Below are 21144 nucleotides of genomic sequence, written 5' to 3' on the forward strand. Positions count from 1 at the left end.
ATACTATATCCCATGAAACACACTTGCGAGATATTATTGGAAGCGGTCGTCTTCTCTCCCTGCTAGGATGATTTGCTCTCTCTCTCTCTCTCTCTCTCTCTGGATACATTGTGAGTAATAACAATATATACATTGGCCGACCTAAACCGCCGGAATCTCGTCGCGTCAGCGACGTTTTCATTACTGAGTTCGCTTACGTGACGCTTACCCAGACGAGTTTCATATCCATAAAGCCCAGCCGATGAGGAAACGGGGAAGAGACAAGAGAGTCGGTGAACGCGGGGGAGAAAAGGAGAAACGCGGAAAAGAGTGGGCGGTGATAGCGTGGAAAAAAAGCGGCCAAGTGAGAAGGAAAATACAGGAAGGAGAGCGGCAGGAATAACACAGTATACGTCGTCGATGTATAAACAGAAACAAGGTGCATGCTATCCGATGTTCTCGTTATGAGAATGGGAATGAGGGGAAGAACGTGCGGATGGATAGATGCCCATCATTTTTGGGAGAAGTTCGTGTTTTATGCATAGGATGTTATATGGAAGCGAGATCGGAACGTTATGTTTATACGGGGAGAATCTCTTATATATATTATGGAATAATATTAATTAAAATTATTAAATGTATGATAGAATATTTAATAATTAATATTGATATATAAAGAAACATATTTTGATATCTTTATATATTAAAAACATATAATACGGTAAAGTATTTATAATAAGAAGATTAATTTTTCAAATAAAATTATAAAAGATTCAAATTTAAGATTTTTTTACATTTAAAGAACGTGAATATACAAGTGGATAAAAATTTAAAAATTTTTGGACGAGAAAAAAATGCTTCTATAAATATAATTTTTATTTAATTTGATTTTAAACTGAGATTTTTAATCAATATTCAAATTGTTTTTTGATTATTTTTATATTTCTCTAATGCTTTAACTGGTAAAAAATGTGTTCTCAATTCGATGCAAGTATCAAATGAACATCGAAATGATTATTATCATCACTATCCTTTGTCATGGAAGTACGAGAGGGAAATAAGAGCGATGACAGGAGAAGAGAGGAGGGGATGGATGCTGGTCCAGAAGCTGGTGGTCTATGCTAGTTTATCTCGAGTATAGTTGTATCCCAATACATACGGTGCGGAGGCATAAATAGACGACGGTTCCCGTGGCGGTCGTTCGGCAATGCCTCGTGAGAGCCATGAGCCGATCAACGTTTTGCCCCAGAATATAAAATATACCGGGTAGCCGGCGTAACTCTTACGATTCGTACAGAGCGGGGTGCGCGTTGACTGGTTGGCCTCTCTCCCTATGGCAGGAGGATTTGAATCCGCCACCGCATGTACCGGACGATAGAAAAGGCAGGCTGGCAGACACGAACGCCTCCACCTCCCTTACCTCCACGCAGTTAAAATATTGCCGGAGTTATTCGCGCGAGTGTGGAAAACGTAGCCATGGGGAAGGGACGGCAGCTCCCCGGGGGTGGAGGCAGGGTTGATATTGAATACGATGATATCCCGGATCCCGATGCCGCAGCGCGGACTACCGCCACCACCCTCTTATTCGCCCTTCACGATACATACGACACGCACTCTCTCTCTCTCTCTCTCTCTCTCTCTCTCTCTCTCTCTCTCTCTCTCTCTCTCGTGGCCGTTGTGTAACAGCGAACATCCGAAACACACACGTGCGCCTCCACATGGTGTGTCCACGTCCGCGTTATACACGCCGGCATTTTACCGTCCTCCTTACGTCGCGGCACATGTGCCATCTCGCGCAAGGAAAGGGGGAGGATTAGGGGAAATTGACGTATGCGCGTGCTGTCCTTCTCCATCTTTTACTTTCCATCGCCATTCGTCTCCGTCCGTCTCACCGTTGGAAGGGAGACGAAACGAGATGTCACGTGTTCTTTTACTTTGTGATTTTTTTTCTGCGGTACCCTTAATAATCTTTTCGTAAGGGCGGGGGTGTATACACGATGAGCGATCGGCCGTACTACCATCGGGGATGTCCCGGTATGTATATCGGAGGAGGGGAAAGGATTCCACTGGCTAATTGAGCGTGAACCGTCCAAGTGCCCGAGGGAGTGCAAAGGGTGTGTGTCGGCACTTGATAACGATCGGGATCGACCTGCTACGATCGTCGCTGCCGATGTCTACACGTTAATAGTAATTCAAGTGCGTTAAATGTCTAAATAATAATTTTTGAATATTTGCAATTTAATTAAGTATGTATATATACAATTTTTGTTATACCAATGAAACTGAAAACTCATTAATTCAAATCAATTTTAAATTCTAATATTTCTCGCGTATAAAGCACGGTTTCATCTATTCTATTTCTAGCATTACAAAATTTTATCAAAATGTTATAAATTTCTATAAATATAAAATATTTTCAATTTTAATAATAGTCATTCTATATGATATTTTTATAAATTTTAAATTTAATATTTTAAATTTATAATATACATAATAGGCTAAAGGGGATACAATTTTTCTGATTCTCTTCGAATCGATTAACATACAGATAAAGACCATTAGTACAATTACATTTTCAAGCGGTCAAGTTTGTGGTTTATACGTCATATACATGTCGCCTTTAGATTGAGAATCCCCTATTCTTTCATGACCGCGGGTTCCTCGCCCTACGACTTCCTTTCCCGCGCTCTACGATGGTTTCCACGCATTTTTTAAATTCCTCCCCGTAGGCGACCTACGCCGGGAGAATCGCTTCAAACGACTTTCCGGGCACGCCGTTTCAAACGGAGACACACGTTTGGCAGCACGTGTTTCTTCACTTCGGCCCTGTGATTTTCCTACCGCGAAAGCAAACACGCACAGCTGTCAACCTCGCCGCAACGATACTCGGGGAAGGTAACGAAACATCCTCAGGCGGTCGAGATGTAGGATGACAATATACGTATTTAGAAGTAATAACAATATATCCCTCTGCCCCGAAACAATACTCGAATAAGATAAGGATGAGAAGAGAGTAAGAAAGAGAGAGACAAATATAAATTAAAGTATCAGAAAATGGAGCAAATGCAATTAAATATAATTTGGCATTTTAAATAATAAACACGTAACTGATTAACTGGTATTAATACGCTATTTTATATTTTATATTAAATATATTATTTAAGAGCATAAAATATATATTCAGTATCATGAATATTTAAAATGGTATTCTATACATATATATTATAATATTAATATGTAAGAAATACGGAAAACACTTACGTGTGTGTAATCTTGCTCGCCATGCGAGAGGATCGCTGACTAGTCCTTGAAGACCCGGCCAATAGACAGCGGGGTGTCGTGGTTCCGTTCTTTGTTGAAATTGCCCAATACCTGGGGAAATAGACAAATAAATACTTATATATATATATATATACATATACGAATTTAAGATTGTGATTATTTTAAAATCTGATTTGCACATCAGCAAACTTTCATTCTTGCTTGTTATTGCATGTTTACAACATATTAAATTTTAATCTTCAAAGAAAAATTGCAGTGATGCGGAAAATAAAAATGTGCTTTTTTAGGAAAAATATGCACATATTACGTATAATATTAATAACTGATATTGCGGGATTAGAAACGAATACAACAGACATATGCTTTGGTTCGATCGTCAATACAGATAATGATATTGGATTTATGATAATTTAGATAACAGCACATATATTGAAGCAATAATCGAAAGAAGCCGTAAAATGCAACGGCGAGATGTAGAATGTGAGCATGCGTTTACTGACGGAATAAAACAGCTTTCTCGGATCGATCGCCGGCCAAGCCATACCCATTTTTCCACGTAAAGCGCTTTATTAAGCTTCAGTTTTTTTTTTTTTACATCTGTGCGATTTATTTCATATCATTTTTATCATTCGTAATTTTCATACAACTCGCATCCGTCCGCAATGTGCAAACGGAATTTAAATGCTGCAATTTTATGAGCCGCACGTCATCTCGTAACAGATTTCAATCTCATTTTTTTTTTATATATATAATTAAACGCCAAATTGAGAAAATTACAAATGATCCCGTTATAATATTATAAATAGTTTTAATTTCACCTCCGGCTTTTATAAATTATAAGAATTGCAAAGAAAGGAGATTTTTATGCTTTAATTATGAAAATGATATGATCATTTACGTTGCACAATTTGAATATAATTCGCGATAAAAGTACTGATAAAGCTACACACACATACACACAAATGAAACCTATATAAAAAAATTATTGGAATATCAGGTGGAAGAATCATTTTGATCGTTTAAATCGAGCTAGGTATTTTAGCTCGATAAAAATTTGTATCTATATCGAATCTAATGTTTTCGTTTAGATTATCAGCGACTATACACTTGTACACACGTATACATGATACCAAATCCATTCGCATCCTCGAGAGAGATTTCTTCTCGGTAGTTCTCGCTATACGGAGACCTTAATGATCCGATCCCTTGAGCGCGAGAAATTAGTCGACTTAAGCCGGAGCTCTATACGAGAGAACGGCAGCTGGGAAATCAAATCGGTAAATATCGGTCGTCGAGATCCGATGGATTTTTTGTGGATTAAGGAGGATTAGATTGATCGACGGCGCAATTTTCCTCTCGAATCCATCGATCGAAATGCGTGAATCGAGTAAAAGATACGTCGGAGAATTATGATCGTTTGCTTTTCCAAGATTTATTATTCACTTATCGTCTTTAATAAAAAAATAAGTATGTACGTATGTGTAATATACATTCATGCGTGAGAATTTTTGTAATGTATGCTTTTAAGAAGCGATTTTTTTTTCTCGAAAAGAGTCTATTGTATGATTTGTGCATTTTTTGATTGATTTCAAAGTATACTTTTTTTTTTTTTTTTTTTTTTTTTTTTTTTTTTTTTTTAGAGAAACAATAGTTTTATTTGGACTAATTTTGTTATCAAAAATTATATTTCTCTGAAATAATTAATTCATAACTATTAAGAGATTTGAAAAAATGGATACTGCTTTTTGCACGAGATTATAAGTTACTGAATAATTGCTCTTTTATAAATTTTTTCGTGAATTTTATGTAGGATGATATTATATATATATACTCTCATAACTTTCAGTAAAATCTAACAAGTTATCTTTGTAATTTCGAAGGATTATCTGTACCCACGTTTAATTGATCATCACCAAATAATAGCCCATATATTCTCAATGTCTTTCTCGCAACATATCCTCTGAGACATCCACGATACAATGTCGTTTGCTATAGAAAGAAAATACTAATCATTCAGCGATCAACGACACTCTCGTCTATAGTCAGAAATTGGTCATCGCAACTGAAAGGATGATTTGACTCCCGGTTACGTGGGCGCTTAATTCGTTTCGGGTGCGCGTTTCTCTCGCCTATCTATGCTTGTTCGTTCGAACAATAAAGCGTCATTTCCATTTTATCCCATCGACGCCGGGAATGGATGGGAATACGCGTCCGATACGATCGTCCGATTGCCACTCCTTTTGTCCTTTACGCCGAAATCAAACGGAATTTATAGGATCATAAACGGCTAAACCCGCACACGCTCATCAACAAAAATACCCGCGATCGTGTTCTTTGTCTGCGAGCCCACGTGGCGGAATCCGACGAAGGAAAGTAGAGGAGAGGCGAGTTCTTCTTTCGATTCTTAAACGGACCCCCGGCACGCGCTTTTACGACGCGTCGCTCGAAAACGGATTTACTGTGTGAATCGGGCAATTAAAAGCGTTTAAAAGCATGTATACTTAATGTTCGCGAATCCTCAATCTTAATTTTAAACATTTCGATAAATTGGGCAATCAATTTTTCGGAAATTTTTAAGATAAATCATTATTTCTCATAGCTTTTGAAGATTAGAGGTAAACATCTCGGTTAAATATTCCAATTAAATTATAAATTTAAAAAAATCAAAATCCATTTAAGAGATCAAATTAAAAGAATAGGTCTTTTACATTTATTCGCAACTTCGGAGTTTAATTAGTAAGGATTTTTATGTCTGCTCAGAAAATCTATCGATACGTTATCATTTCTCTCAAAAAAAAGATCTACTCTAAATCGCAAGCTAGAACGATCTATATATATATGATGTCTCGTGTAATTCATCGGATTACTACTGATCAGGAAAACACGGCATGCATTTGATCGTAAGTCATAAATATTTGAAGCACTGTCGCGACGAATAAGCCACGTGACGATGGACGCCCCGGCGAAATATTTATTATTTAATACCGCACATTTTGATAGGCTTTTTGTCATTTATACAGCGACGACCGGCAGTCTCGCGCGCGTCCGGCGAGAATTTAATTAATGACCACCGGTGTAAAGTATGTGCGCACGCGGGAGATCGATCGGTATCAGATGTCAATTAGCGGCGCGCGTTGCGAATCGCATAATCGCGTTGATGATAGTGTGGTAATGTGAAAAAAGAAGAGAGATCCTTGCACGAACTTTGCGATATCAAATTAATTATAATTTACCATTTTTCTAGAGATTTTTGTATATAAATATCTTTTTTTTTTTTTTACAAACAATTTTATAAAATTATTTTTAAAATATACCGATATTTTTTAATGAAAAAAAAACAAAAAATAATTGTTTATTAAAGCACTTAGTATTGCATACTTAATCGAAGAAGAACGCAAATGACATCACTGTATCTGCATATCATATTGATATAAATAAAATGCAACGATGTTTTAACAGGGAAAATTTATACGGAAATAGATATAATATATGTAGTTGTGGAATACGTATGTATTGGGTGGCCGTCTATAATTCTAACAAAGCGAAATTTGCGCACCGCTACACCGCGTCGTAAATACGAGCTGCGCTACTGTCGTATTTGTAATCGTCGTAATCTGTCTAATACGACAATGAAGTCGGTTACCCATTAAACCGTTATTGAAACCGTATACGATTACGCGAATTACGGTAGTTTCGACATGCACCATTGTGAGAGACACACACGTGCACCAAAACGCTTAGGTATATATGTGCAACGCGTCAATTGGAAACACACAGGCAAATATCGCGCAAATGCGTTTGACAAGATTACACAGTAACGATATATGACTATTTTATTTCGCCATGCTGAAATTCTGTTCCGTACCAAATATATGGTATGTGTATCATTGTTTCAAAATACTTAATAATTTCGCGTTTCGACATAAAATATTCAGAAAAGTATTAACGTTTATAAGTAGATATTAGAACTGTGTAGAAGAGAACTACATAAAATCCAGTTCGATTATTAAACCATTTAGCAGCATAAATTATTCAAGATATAATCTTTTCTGCAATTTCTATATTTCAAGATTTAGCTCATTTGATTGAACATGGCTTTTTGCACAAATAAATATGTTCAAGAAGCTTTCCTCTTCTTCATCGATTCCCTTACTTCACTGGCTTCAAATTTATTCATCAAATAAGTACGTTTATTTCGAGCGATGGAACTTTTGGGGTGTCTTTTAACACAATTAGCAAAGACAATTCAATCGCGCGTGTATTTTCAATCAACTTTCATATAAATTTTCTCTATAAAAGGTATCTTATTTGGTAAAAATGCGAGAAAGATTCTAAAATTTAGCAAGATTTGGGGGGATGAAAACGCCGAAATTTACGATATAGAAACCAGAGCAGATGTCGCACAATATTTTCGAGGTTTCTATTACAGGCGATAAAAAATGGAAGACACACGTGAGAAGCCACATGGGGGTGCGTTGAGTAGTTTCTTTTCTAGGATGATGTGTGTGAATATCTGCTTTCAGGATAAACATACCGCCTCATGATATTCGATTCGGATACGTGGAGCATTGCTCTATTAAAACATATACTCTTACAGGATGATCTAACTTTAACATAAATATCTGATTCTAATTTTTGCGATATGAGAGAGATTAATATTAAATCCATTATTCATCTTTAAAATAACGGTGAGATAAATTTTCCCTTGTAACTTGCGGAATAGCAATTTTAAAAATGGATCGCGAAGTAACAACGGTAATAATACAACACGATTTCATCGACGTTGCAAAAATCCGTGAGATGTAATTCGTCACGAAGAACGGTACAAGAACGTAACCGCGATATTTTTGCAGCGATGTTTTCAAAATTGAATTGCTTTGCGCACACGTTGCATCGCATCCCGATACCGGGTTTTTGCTTTATTTTTTTTTTTTTTTTAGAGGGACGAAGAAATAAATGATATTTATGACAAGCTGTTTTAGCGTGGTCGCGATGATATAACGCGATTTATCATCTTTATTATTTATTATCGCTATTTTTTATCATCGTCGTATTGTTTTACTCGGCGTTTACTGCCGTAGTTTATCGTAATGCAATCTTTTTGTACATCCAACCGCAAGTGGACCATGTCTTACGCGTTCTCTCGCTCAAATCCGAATTCGCCAGCAAGCCACGTACGAGCATGGTTGTCAGTTGGTTAACCCGCAATATCCTAACTTCCGCTCGTATATGGTCGCCCTATTTGGCCATCACATAATTCGCGTTCTATTGTAAATTCAATCATCTATGGTATATACAATAATATATTGTTGGCTTATTTTATTTTTCTTCTTCGTATATTATTCAATTTAAAATATAATTTTATTATAAAAAGTGTTAAAAGAAGATAAGGAAAATTTAACAATAAAAATGGGAAGTAATAAATTACAAATTTTTACCATGCTGTAATCTTTTAATCGGATTTGATAATCAAATAATTATTTTTTCGATAACCACGAAAACAGAAAATTCTCAAAAAATATAAAGAATATAAGTGGCCAAGATTCTTAGGAATATATAATCTGCAAACTTTGATGCATTCGAATAAATAAAAATCTTTTTGTTTTCTTCCTAAATTTTATAATACTCTTAATCGAATTATTAGTATAATTATGAAGTCAATATTTTTTTAACATTTAAAATAAAACGTTATCATTGCAAGAAAATAAAATCAATTGCGTATTGCTGCTCTTAATGATAGCTCAAAATTTTTAAGTGTCGGAATTTGTCACGTTATCTTTGAGTCACTATATTACACACGCAGATATATTATCGTACGATAATATTGAATTCACGATACCACGATTAACACATTTCGACATGCGAAACTAATAAATCGCGAATATATTAGCGCGCGCTGCTTAGCGATTCGTTATTGCGAAGCATAATCGCGCTCTGTCGGGAGCGAATCATTTAGAAATTTAATGTCATGAATGTTAAGTAACGCCCCTCGTTTGCGTCGCTCGTTAATGTACCGGGGGAGCAGGTAATTCGGTAAGCATAAATTTTAGAGCCGCCATTCCACCGCGCTTCCGGTCAATATTTCGATCGTGCCATATTCTTATTCGCGTTTTTACTGTTTTTTTGATTGCTGTTACAAAAAGAGGCCAGACTGTTTATAAATTTAGCAATTAAAATTTGAACAAAATAATATAATACCAACGTTTAATCGATAATTATCTCAAAATGCGAGAATTGCTACTGTTATTCGCGTTACTCATTTAGTTATAATTATTAGATAAAGTTTTATAGATAAAAGCTGTTTTTATACAATTATCGAAGAATATTTTAAAGTTGTTTGAAATATATTATTACATCTGTATTATCATATTCCTAGAGCTTTGTAATATTTTCTCCATTGATTGTTACATTCTAAAGTCAATATATTTTTTTGATTCACAATATTCAGGTAGCGTTCGATAAAAGGAGTGATAAAGTTATTTTATCGGATTATAGATTATAGACCGTGATACCGACGTTTATGAATTAAACCCACGTCTCCAGATATTATCGCGATATTGTACGACACGTTATTTGTGAGAAACTTCATAATACGACCCTATCTTCCCTTCATTGCAACATCGACCCTCCGATAATTCTAAAATTAAATACACCCTACATATTTCTGATAGATGAAGAATACAAGGTGACGTGCAAAAAATTTTTTTTAATGAAAATATATTCGGAAAATACGATCTCATATTAATAATTCTTATTTTATGACAGATATTCTTCTAAATATTTATCGTGAAAGATAATAATTACACGAGCTTGTTAAACTGACATCGATTCTCTAAATAATCGTGTTTTATAATTTAATCTTCTGATTGATACTATTGGGATAAAATTTGAATTGTATTAATTATATCCTTTGTCGATTCGAGCGTTATTATTAATGACAAATCATTTAGTGTCGAGAATCAGTAATGCACTCTGTATTGTACTTTTGTATTTATCTTGACGTATACGCGCGGAGTTGAACGTTGCACGTGGGCACTCTTGAACGTGACATCTTTTCACAAGATTTCAAGGCGATGACAAATGTCTTTTGCTTCGTGGCACGTCATCCAATGGAAAAGTTATTATGCATAATTTGCGACATCACAAACGAAGCCTTGATGACATAGATTATCAACAATAAAATATGAGGAAACGACATTCTAAAAGTGAATCGAAAGCATGGATTTACATTAAAGAATATATTTCGCAAAACATTAGATCTTTCATTATGCAAACTTAATGATATATCTTTAACTCTGTCATGAGAGAGAGACGAATTTTAAGAAACTAAATATTTCAAATGGATATAATGATTGAATCGTTTCAGCAACAGTTTTATAATAACAACATTTTTATTAACTTTTATCATCTTTATACTTTACAATTAGTTAATATATATATTTTTATGATTCTTATTTATGTGCGTATTTGTGCTTCCTTGCTGCATTAATGAATGTAAAATTGCGCCTGAATTATATCTCTGTTCGTTAGATTGGAACGGGTTAAGCAGGCGATAGTGATTCGCGCGAATCGAAGCGGAAAATCAGACTTCGACTATGTAAATCCGTGAATTATATGCCGGTCGCGATCGTATCGAATGCAGAGATAGTTTCGTAATAGATTCGTAACTCCTAGTCGCGCTTTCGTCTGGTCCGCGGTTGTTCGATCGACCATCCCTTGGTAATTCTACGATTAATGCGTTCAATCCGTCCCGCATTACACGCGCGCTATCGCAGCACGCGACGATTTGCGTGGAGAACACAATCGGTTTCCAACCGATTTTCCGTTGCGTAAACGCGCGAATGGCGAATTTGTTACCGTTACAGATGTTACTAATATCTACGAACATCAATAATTCTTGACATTAATCTTCCGACGCAACGTTTACGATGTAATTTTAAACAATATTTCTGTTGAAAAACTGTGTTTGTTATTGTATGGTAGTTATTTTATGTTTCAAAATCAAGCTGTCGTAAGAAAATTCAGATTGTTTGAATTAAGTTTTTGTATTTTAGAAAAATGTGATCGCAACAAAACGCTATATATAAATTATTAATATATTTATTATCAAAACCGTTCCCATAAGATTTCCCAAAAATTATTTCCAGACTTTCAAGACGTTTCGATGGTACTCTTAATGAATAGTAATACAATTATTAGATACATTTACAAACATTACATAATATTCATGAGAGGGAGACTCTCGAGTAACAGCGAATTCTACGTTAAATATCGATGATACCATAAAAAAGTTTGATATAAAATGACGCGAAGAGTTGTTTGAGCATATAATATTTATATATATCTCTCTGAAATTTAATTATAACAGCCAGAAAAATCTACGTGCGGATTAGATATTTAGGAGATATTAAACGGAGAAATAAAATATTTTTTTTTGATTAAGTGGCATATATTTGAATAATCTTAAATGTTTGTATGTGTGTATTATATATCTTGACTTTATCTCTCTTTTTTCTCGCTAACAAGTTAAATTTTCAATACTGATTATAATTTTTAGGAGAATAATATTTCTTAGAAATATCAGAGAATGCCGAAAGATTTATCGATAGCGCAAAATATTTGTTATTTTAAACATGGTTCACAATCATATACATATATATAATATTTTCAAATACATCTCCGTCTGTGATATCGAGTATTTATCTTATCTGGATTAAGACGGTTAACCGCGTGTGTGTAACCGCGTTGTCCAAGTTTATTGAACTTGGAAAGACGGTAATATACGCACCCGAGGACGCCGTGAAGCCGGCGTGCATGGCGTACCGCGGCGCGGCCATGTGCTGGGGATGCGGTGCCGGCGGGAGGGCCCCGTGCGACGCCGGAACCGTTGCCTGAGGGTGGACCGTCGCCGTCGGTCTCGAGAGTATTGTGTCGATGCCGTGAGGGTTACTGCCGACGGAGGTGATGGAGGTCGCCGGGCTGTGTTTGCCGCTACCGGTGGGCGACGATTGACCCTGGGTAATGGTAGAGAGCGGCGGTACCGTGATACGCGACAGCTGGATGCCGCCTTGTTGCTGCTGATGCGACGTATGATGTTGCTGCTGGTGCGACTGCTGTTGCGGCTGTTGATGCTGCTGATGCTGTTGTTGTTGTTGTTGTTGTTGCTGCTGTTGTTGCTGCTGCTGTTGGTGATGACTTCTCTCCGCCATAGAATGCAACGCTGCCAGCGGCTGGCTACCGAGCATGCCACCGCCAGCTGCGCTCAGATTAAGGAACTGTAAAACGTGGGGCGCGGCCGCGGGAAAATCGTGAAGCCAGGGTGGCCGCGGTGGCGGCGGCGAATGGCTCGAGGCGGGCGGTGGTGAACACGAGCCCAGCGAGGAGCCCGCGGACGAGCTACGGTCGCCCTGGTCCAGGTGATGATTGTTGTTGCGTCGGTGCGCGTCACCGAGCGACGATGACATGTTCTCGGCGACCTCGAGTCCACCGCCCTCCGGCGTGGAGCGCGATGGCGGGTCCGGGCAAGCGTCTCCGCTGTCGGCGCAGGCCTTGCCGCTGGTCAGAGAACATACCATCTCGCACCACGCATAGTTCGGTAGTGAGCGAAAAATCTTAACTGATGCTTAGAGCCGCGTGTCTGATGAGGCGTGCGGTCGTCTCTTAGAGCCGCGGGGTTTCTCGCGCACAAGGTATACCCGAAGACCCTGACTGAACCAGCCTGATGCGATGAAGATTTTTCGACGCGCGACGGTTTTTCACTTAATTCGAGCAACGACGTTCGATTACACGGACGACACGAGACACGTCCGGCACTTATCGCGATCGCGATTGTCACTGCTGCCTAGAAGGAAGAGCTCTTTTCGCTCCTCCTTTTTCTTAGACCGTCGCTCGCACTTGGTTGCTTTGATTTCTTCTTCTCCTATCTCCTTCAGATCAATCACTGATCCCCATGATCCGCGAGCGCACGGCGCGTTGTCTGCGCGCGACAGGCTGCCGATGCACGTTCCGCGAGTTGCGATCGATGAGCGGAAAGGTAGTCACACCGCACACTGTGAACGGTCACCGGTTTGCCGGTTCCGTACAATGACATGGAGAACGGGTGATCGGCAAATTAGTCGCGGACTGGGTTGGTCGCTCGAACGATCGACTAGACGCGCGGTCAGGAAGTCGTCACCCGTGTCGCGCCGACGATAACCGTGAGCCTCGCCGAATGACTCGCCGTGTCGCCAAATGGTATGCGATCAGGGTGCATCGAGCGCGCGCACTCTTCTCTCTCCGGCGGGAGATCGAGTCTCTCTCCCGTGCCTTCGTCCTTGCCCTCGTCCTCGCGCGCGCGTTCCGGAAATTCCGCGTCAGGGGGAGAGGCAGGTCGGCCCTCGACGCCAGTGGATTGGCGTTCTATCCATGGGTCGTTTAAGTGTTTGGGGGCGGTACCATCATCGGATTGGTCGACCTGGTGGCGTTTTACCGGAAGGAGAGGTGTTCCGGGCGGGGCCTCTCAATCTCGCGTTAGCTTCTTGTTAAGCGTCTTTCATTGTGTGTTTAAATTCGTAATTTATGATCCCGACTGAATAAAACAAGAACTTGCTGGTTCGTTCGCTCACTCGCTCGTATGTTCGCTGGTTGCCTGGCTGGATGGCTGACTGGCTGGCTGGCTGGCTGGCTGGCTGGTTGGCTGAATGAGCCTCTTGGCTCTGAGACTGGCTCTCTAGTTTGTTCGACGACTGGGCACCTCTGGCACGACTACGGTGACACTACTGTCTCGATAACTTGCTTCCTTCCTTCCGTCGTTCCTTTCTCGCTATACCTACCCATCTCCCTTTTACCCTCTCGCTTCATTATGTCTCGCTCTATCTTTCCCACCCGCTTGACTCCTATCTACCTACCATCGCCCCGACCTTTCAGCCAGTCAAGTACGCGTAGACACACAGAGCAAATCGAATTATTTGCTGTCGATGGTCCATTTGGCCTGCTCCTCGCTCGCTATACATATGCCGATGCACGTGTCAACGAGAATTCGGTTACTTCATCCCGATGAACCATCGTCGCGCCGCGGCGCGCGGCTGACGTAACTAATGTCGGATGAACTCGCCGGCTCTCTCCGACTCTGGCAACCGACCAATGTAATGTCGGCCGCTTCGTCGCTCGCACCCGCTCGTCTATTGGATCCGCGTTTTAGACTCGCCTTCGACCGAACGGATAATTTACGGCGGTCGACTGCACTTTGCGCCCTCGGTTATTAAGCGTCGTGTAGGCGGCCGATTGTGCGCTTGCTTCTTTCTCTCCCTTCTTCCCTTTATCCTCGCGCGGAAAAGAGTTTCTTCATTCGACGTGCGACCATTTAAACCTTAAACATATTTCGCGCAAATTTCTTTCGCGCTGCATGCGCGAGCTAAATATTTTTAAACTTGGCGTAATTTCTATCAGTCTTATTTCGCTCGAACGCTGAAATCTGTTATTTTTATATTTTAAACGTAGATTTTTCTGTGGTATTACATGTTCTCAATGTTTTTACAAGTATACAATAGAAATTATAAACATTTAAATTATACAGTTGTGACATTTAATTTGTGAAATCTATGATATAGCTAATCCATAAAATAATACTTCGCTACAAAGCTTAATTCTCGGTAAAGCGTGAGTTGTGAAAGATTGAAAACTCTTCTCTTCTCATAGACGTGACATTTTGAATGACGGTTTATATTTGCAAACGCGCGATACTTGCATCATTAAACGCGCGCGTATCGAGATCGATCGTTTAAGAGTAATTATGCTAATGCGGCCCGATTATGATGAAGGCACGAAATAAGCTTACAGAGTATCATCATTACCACGTTCAAATACGTGCGTATTATTAATAATGAAACAATAATGGATATTATTAAAGCAGCATGACGCAATAATAGCCGGTGAACAGCGCAATTGCCAATATATTTGTTGCACCGTATTAATCACCAGTCATATTAATACTTATACACATTAGAAAGTCTCTTACAGTTCATTTCTTGCTGTAAATATTACATTATCTAAATCGCGAAGAAAAAGATTATTTAGATGTTTTTTTATTTATATAATTTACACAAACTCTATACTTTAATAAGGATTTCTAAAAATTTCTATTTTTATTTTTTATATAATATTTATATAGAATGCAAAAATCTATTTAAAATATACTGTGTTTACACATTATTATATCGTAAGTCGGACAATTATTCTTGTGAAATATATATTTCTGTTGTACCTTCCTTATTTAATTATCATGTCGATTTTTATACTTGGCAAGGGACAACGACGTAAAACGGGGAAAGGGCCGGCGGTAGCGGTCGGCATTCTTCCGGGGAGACGACCGAGCGGGATTTAAATCTATTTTATTTGACCCTGAAGGATCAGTCCTTTTCATGAAGAAAAGCGGCTTCTTTTCGTAGAGGGACGCGGACGGAAGAGAAATTCTCATCGTCCCCTTTTTTCGTCTTCCGGATGCGCTTCGGATGCTCCTCGAAAATTATGTAAAACTCGAGGAGCGGCAGGTATTGATTCCCATCGCCGAATATTTTACGGCGCGTATTATTTTCGCGAGGAACAATCATTCGATCCGGCGAAATCGTTCGGATTCCGTTTGCGCCAATTTTTCGTCAGCGAGAAATTCGGTTTCAATCGGGACGATATCTCGTTTACGCGTCGTATAACGGATCACTCTGACGACGAGGAAAATTATTTTCCCAACGAATGCGCATACATTCTGCAGATGCGTAATGACTTGTAATAAAGATTCGACATTGAAATGGAAAATTTCTCATCTCTCGGATTGAAGATTCCTTGCGCGATATCTTTTATATTATATTCTTAATAATTTTTTGAGTATCTCTTTTATTATTTAAACACATATTACTTCTCTTTATATTTCAAAATCTATTGGCTCGATGATAAATTATTGTACGATAATCTTCCTTTAATCAATTTTTTCATGGTTCCTTTATTTAATTATTACAAACAATTAAATATTGTGCCGAGATTTTTTTTTTTGTTATTATTGATTATTATATCTGTGTAGAGTGGCTTCTATTATGAGGTGGGTTTTTCTTTCGAAATGTTTGTATCGATATTCAATGCGAATTGAGTGGCAATAAAAGCGTTCTTATTTAAACAGTATTTGCGCAGGATTATGTCGAATAATTTGTTAGCTCCGATAAGCGCAATAAAACATACCATATGTCACTTGTGTTCGTGAAGTATTAGTTATGTCGCGTATTATTACGTCTACAATTGCTATAGCAAGCTTATCTGTCAAGTATGAATATATTCTTTCTTTTAATAATAAAACAAAAATAAAAAATTACGTACGGAAAGTGGCGACTATCGTAGTTTACGATATGAATATAAATAAAATTCTTTAAGATCTTGCATGATTTAAATTGTTATTATTATTTAAAATTTTTTTCTGTTTTTATTTGTTTGCATTTGCAAATACATGCGAATAATTTCGAAGGCGTTTCCAGCAGAACAAACAATCTTTAAACACTTTTGACACCCCGCGTAATCGCTTCGAGATACAACGCGTGCACGGGACATAAATTTGTCGTTAAAAACTACGCCCATTATTCGATTTCCTTTCCCTGCAGATAGTCGCTATACAAATTCGACTGCTTGTATTCTGGAAGTCCCATCCCTTAATCCTCCCCGTCGATGGCTGCCTTTTCCCTAAAGCCCCCTCCCTTTAGTGGACCCCCTTTCTCTTCCGTTGTCCCTACGTTTTGGGGCGGAATTATTATGCAGAGACCAAAGTGTCCCATAAAATCGCGCAAATTACACGCTCCGATGCGTGTCTGAGCTTCATCGTAGTGATTAACTGACAATAACGTTGAAAATCGGTAATTTGGCGGTGCCGATTAATCGTATATTTACAGCTTGCAGAGGATTCTTTGCGATCGTTTAGGGCTTTACGTGTGCATCAGCTGTCGTGGCTGCTTTATTGCGTGACGATGAGTTAATTTGTCGGAAGATTAACTTCTATTAAAGGTAACAAGGAAAGCGAATATTTACACGATCGTTAAACGCATAAAAATTACAAAATTCGGATTTTTCAATAAATTGAATTTTTAATTAATATTATATATATATATATATATTTTTTAATCAATTTAAGTATACATATAAAGGATAAAGAAAGTAAAGGAAGAGAGAAAAGAGTGCTTTTAAAAAATACGTGTTACAAAAAATAAAACTATAGCTATTTTTTATTATTTTCAATATTATTTTAATATCCGATTATCCATTTCTTAAATATTTTCAAACTCCAATCGATATTTCTTTCCCTTCCTCGATTGGAAAAATATCTTATTCAGATGAGGATTAACACTCGTGTTTTTTTTTTACGTACCTTGCTCTTCCTTATTAGATTGTAAACGCGGAATTAGCAGTCCGTTCGCACATCCGAGCAGCATTCACTGAAAATCTTCATCTACACGCGAAAGGAACACGTGGAACTCTACCGTTACCTATCTACCGTTGCCGGCGCTCTAATTCGTATTCACGGCACGACCGCTCGTCGCATGATCACGCCGTATGGATTCGAATCCGAGACGCATCGGAAGTTTGCGATATCGTTTTACCGCCTAACTCACAAAGGACACGAAACTTTTGTCGGTGTGCCCCTCGGCCGGATAATACGTTTTCGTCAAACTTTGAAACAAGTGTCCGGGAAAAGGGCAGCCGAAGAGACGCGCGATCGTCGTCAAACGTGATTTTTTTTCTCCCATCCAATCGATTCGCGATTATTACCTCGCAAATTGTTTTCGGATGGAAGTTTGAGAGGCGCGAAAGAGCGGTTGATTCTTAATTCATTATTGCATTTATGTATGTACGATGCCGAGAAGTATCGATTGGCAGTAATTTTGAAGGATGAAAAAAAGAAAGGAAACTGGAAGAGAATATTCAATGCAGTGTCCTTAATTTTTATTTCATTTTCATTTTTATTTTAGAATGATTACATATTCCAGATTAATGTTGATCATAGACTTTACAAATATAAAATAAGCATGGTAAAGCAAAGTGATAATTGTAAACTAAAGATTAGATTCTTACACGATAATAAATATTTTCCCGATTTTTCGTTCAACATACGAGCCAATTTTTCTTAAACATCAAGAGAGCAAAAAAGAACATCCATTTACATGAAATTGATTTTAATCTACCTTACGACAGGAATTCTGTCCCTTCGACGGGCAATCCATAAATTCTTTTCCACGCAACATTTATTTATATTATACAATATATGATATATATGTATATATACTACAATGCACGTATTCTTTGACAGGCGCTTCCTTCCGTCCGGGACGACGACGGCAGAAAATGGAGCGTCGAGTGCGCGGCGTCTCGTCTCGACATCTCGGGGGGCGGCTTCGGTAAGTGTGACCTAATTTTACGGAACATCGCCTCTTATTAATGACGCAACGAAGCGAGGGGCAGGTGAAGATAGCTATATAGCTGGCTGTCAGTGAAGAAGTCATTTCGCGCGGACACCGGGCCCCAGGCGCCATTGTGCGCTTGCGACTCGTCACACGCCGATGATTGCATTATATTAGGCGTGTAGAGTCGATCGCTCGCCCGTGGATAATCCATATCATGGCGGGCCCGTGCGGCAGTTATTCCCTTATTCATCTCCCCCGTAAATAGCCCGGGCTTTTTGCGCGGCCCGGGATCGCCTTTGCAGTTCGGCTGCATATGGCCAATATTGTTTTATTTCTACCCCGACATTATATCGATCGACTGCGTCGTAAAGATGTCGATCTCGCGACGGATATGATTTTTCGAGGATCGAGGGATGAGAGTTTTTTATTAGCTTCTCGCTATAAGATGTTTCTTTAAATTAATTAAAAATTTGTACTCGATATATTTAAAATATATATGGACGAGGGCATTTAATTACACGAATATGAAATTATTCCTTTTATCATAAATATGGGATTTAGATAACAGAAATATTTTTAGGTAATACAAAAATGGATATTTGTTTAATGATTTTAATCTCGAGTCATACTCGCGATATTGTTAATGAGCTATCTTAACCCTTTGGGGAACCATATCGCGTAAGCCTCATAATTCATCTCCGTGTAGACGGTAAACAATAAGGCAAACTTCGCGAAAACATGTGGTAATACCGGAAAGGATAGATATATATTATTGTACGAGATAGCTGTGCTAATTCGAAAATGAGAAGATCCATCCGATGTCAAGAAATTTCGTAAAATTAATATGCACCGGCTGGTACGAAGTGTGGCGGACACATAATTTTAACCGCAACGGTCCGAAATGCTTACATACGTGTATTCAACGAACATTATATCATCCGAAATTAAACATTATTTTATTTCTGAGATACAATTTCAGATACACACACATACATGTGTATTTTTAAAACCCTAACAGATAAATTATTATTTGTAGTTTTATGCAAAAATGTTAATACGTAACATGAATTATGTTTTTATTATATTATTAGATAAAATCCATTGCAATAGTAGATTTAACATCAACGACGATGATTTCCCTACGCGGCGCAGCTATAATGTCGCGGAAATAGACAGCGAATGCGATCCGTCTTTTTAAAATACTATTCGTCAGGAAATAATTCGACAACCCTCCTCGTTCATATTTTACACGCGGACAAAACGTGTCTAAAACGGCTATTTCGTCTCCGACACAACGGTGCGACCGAGAAGTAGTAGTCCTATCCCGGATTTAGCTGGGTAGCCCTCTCGACTTCAAAGGATTAGGCGAAGGATGCGATAGCAGGAAGCCGAGATGTTTCTCGATCAGTTGCTCTCTCTCTCTCTCTCTCTCTCTCTTTCTCTCGCTCTCTTTCTCTCTTGCATGTAGTTTTACATTTCGTCACATTGTTGCGCCGACATTTATAAATGCTGGTCCAGCGGCGGCCGATTATGATGACGAGCGGAAAGCGGAGAAAAGAGCACGGGGGACCGGAGATGACGTTAGTATGAATCGTAATGCGGTGGGACGATGGTGTGATTCAGCGAAATCAATGCGTCTTCAGGAATACTGAAACGTTTATTAGTGCCGCTTCATCATTTCGCGATAATATTCGCGGTCACCTCGCCGATTAATGAGCCGGGGGCTCATCATCGCTTTGAATACGGTGGTATCCTTTGCAGAAGTCTCTAATAGCCGTACATCCTTCTTTAAAAACGTATTATCGCGCGTGGATGATCTGCGCCGAATAATATTTTAATGAAATTCGAATTGAGATGGTTGGTATCATGTTTTCATTACATAAACAACGCGCGTCGAGATAAGCTAACATCGATACGGAAGATCGTTTTATATTGCATTATATGTATAAAGATAAAAAAAATTTTGCAGTATAAAAAACATATTGTTCAATGCGAATTCATAATAAATTCGAGAAAGTGATTCCACAGCTTTTCTGTATGTAAATTTTGTACAGATATAACGTGTGTATGTGAATACAAACATACTACGTAATTAATTCAACTGATAGAGTTAATGTAGTTAACTATTTGCATTTATAACTATTTATATATTCGCTTGAACGAGTAAACAATTAATGTATACAATTAACATACAGATTATTATACGGCTAATCGCTGTTGAATTTTAAATGCAATACGCTATTCATTGGTATCGGATTCGGTTGTCAATTCTGTAAATGACTACTAAAAAACGAATTGTGTATTTGTTCTATTTGCATAATTTTATATTATTATCTCCATAAAATATGTACTCAATAGCGTAAAAATCTATTGAAAATTATTATAAATATATAGAATATTTTTCGCTACGCGCACATTACGCATTCATTTCTATTAATCACATAAAGTCAAATCTAAAATGTTCATTCATTTT

The 21144-nt window shown here is 38.3% G+C and overlaps 1 protein-coding gene and 1 long non-coding RNA gene across 4 annotated transcripts in view; one reads left to right on the forward strand and one right to left on the reverse strand.

The window, feature by feature from the left end:
- Window positions 1-12836, reverse strand: part of Hgtx (HGTX homeodomain transcription factor) — a 32684-nt gene extending 19848 nt beyond the window's left edge. The window contains exons 1-2 of the mRNA XM_070294493.1: window positions 12050-12836; window positions 3241-3351 (exon numbers count right to left, since the gene is read on the reverse strand). Coding sequence (XP_070150594.1) covers window positions 3241-3351; window positions 12050-12836 — 898 coding nt within the window. The remainder of the gene's footprint in view (window positions 1-3240; window positions 3352-12049) is intronic.
- LOC138932567 (uncharacterized) overlaps window positions 1-21144 on the forward strand; it is an 81515-nt gene that overhangs the window by 25487 nt on the left and 34884 nt on the right. For all 3 annotated transcript variants that reach the window (XR_011446786.1, XR_011446787.1, XR_011446788.1), the window contains exon 4: window positions 18578-18665. This is a non-coding gene — a long non-coding RNA (uncharacterized lncRNA). The remainder of the gene's footprint in view (window positions 1-18577; window positions 18666-21144) is intronic.

The sequence above is a fragment of the Polyergus mexicanus genome, unplaced genomic scaffold, assembly GCF_030449975.1.
Source record: "Polyergus mexicanus isolate NDT 795.1 unplaced genomic scaffold, iyPolMexi1.0 SCAF_1, whole genome shotgun sequence".
Classification (NCBI taxonomy): domain Eukaryota; kingdom Metazoa; phylum Arthropoda; class Insecta; order Hymenoptera; family Formicidae; genus Polyergus; species Polyergus mexicanus.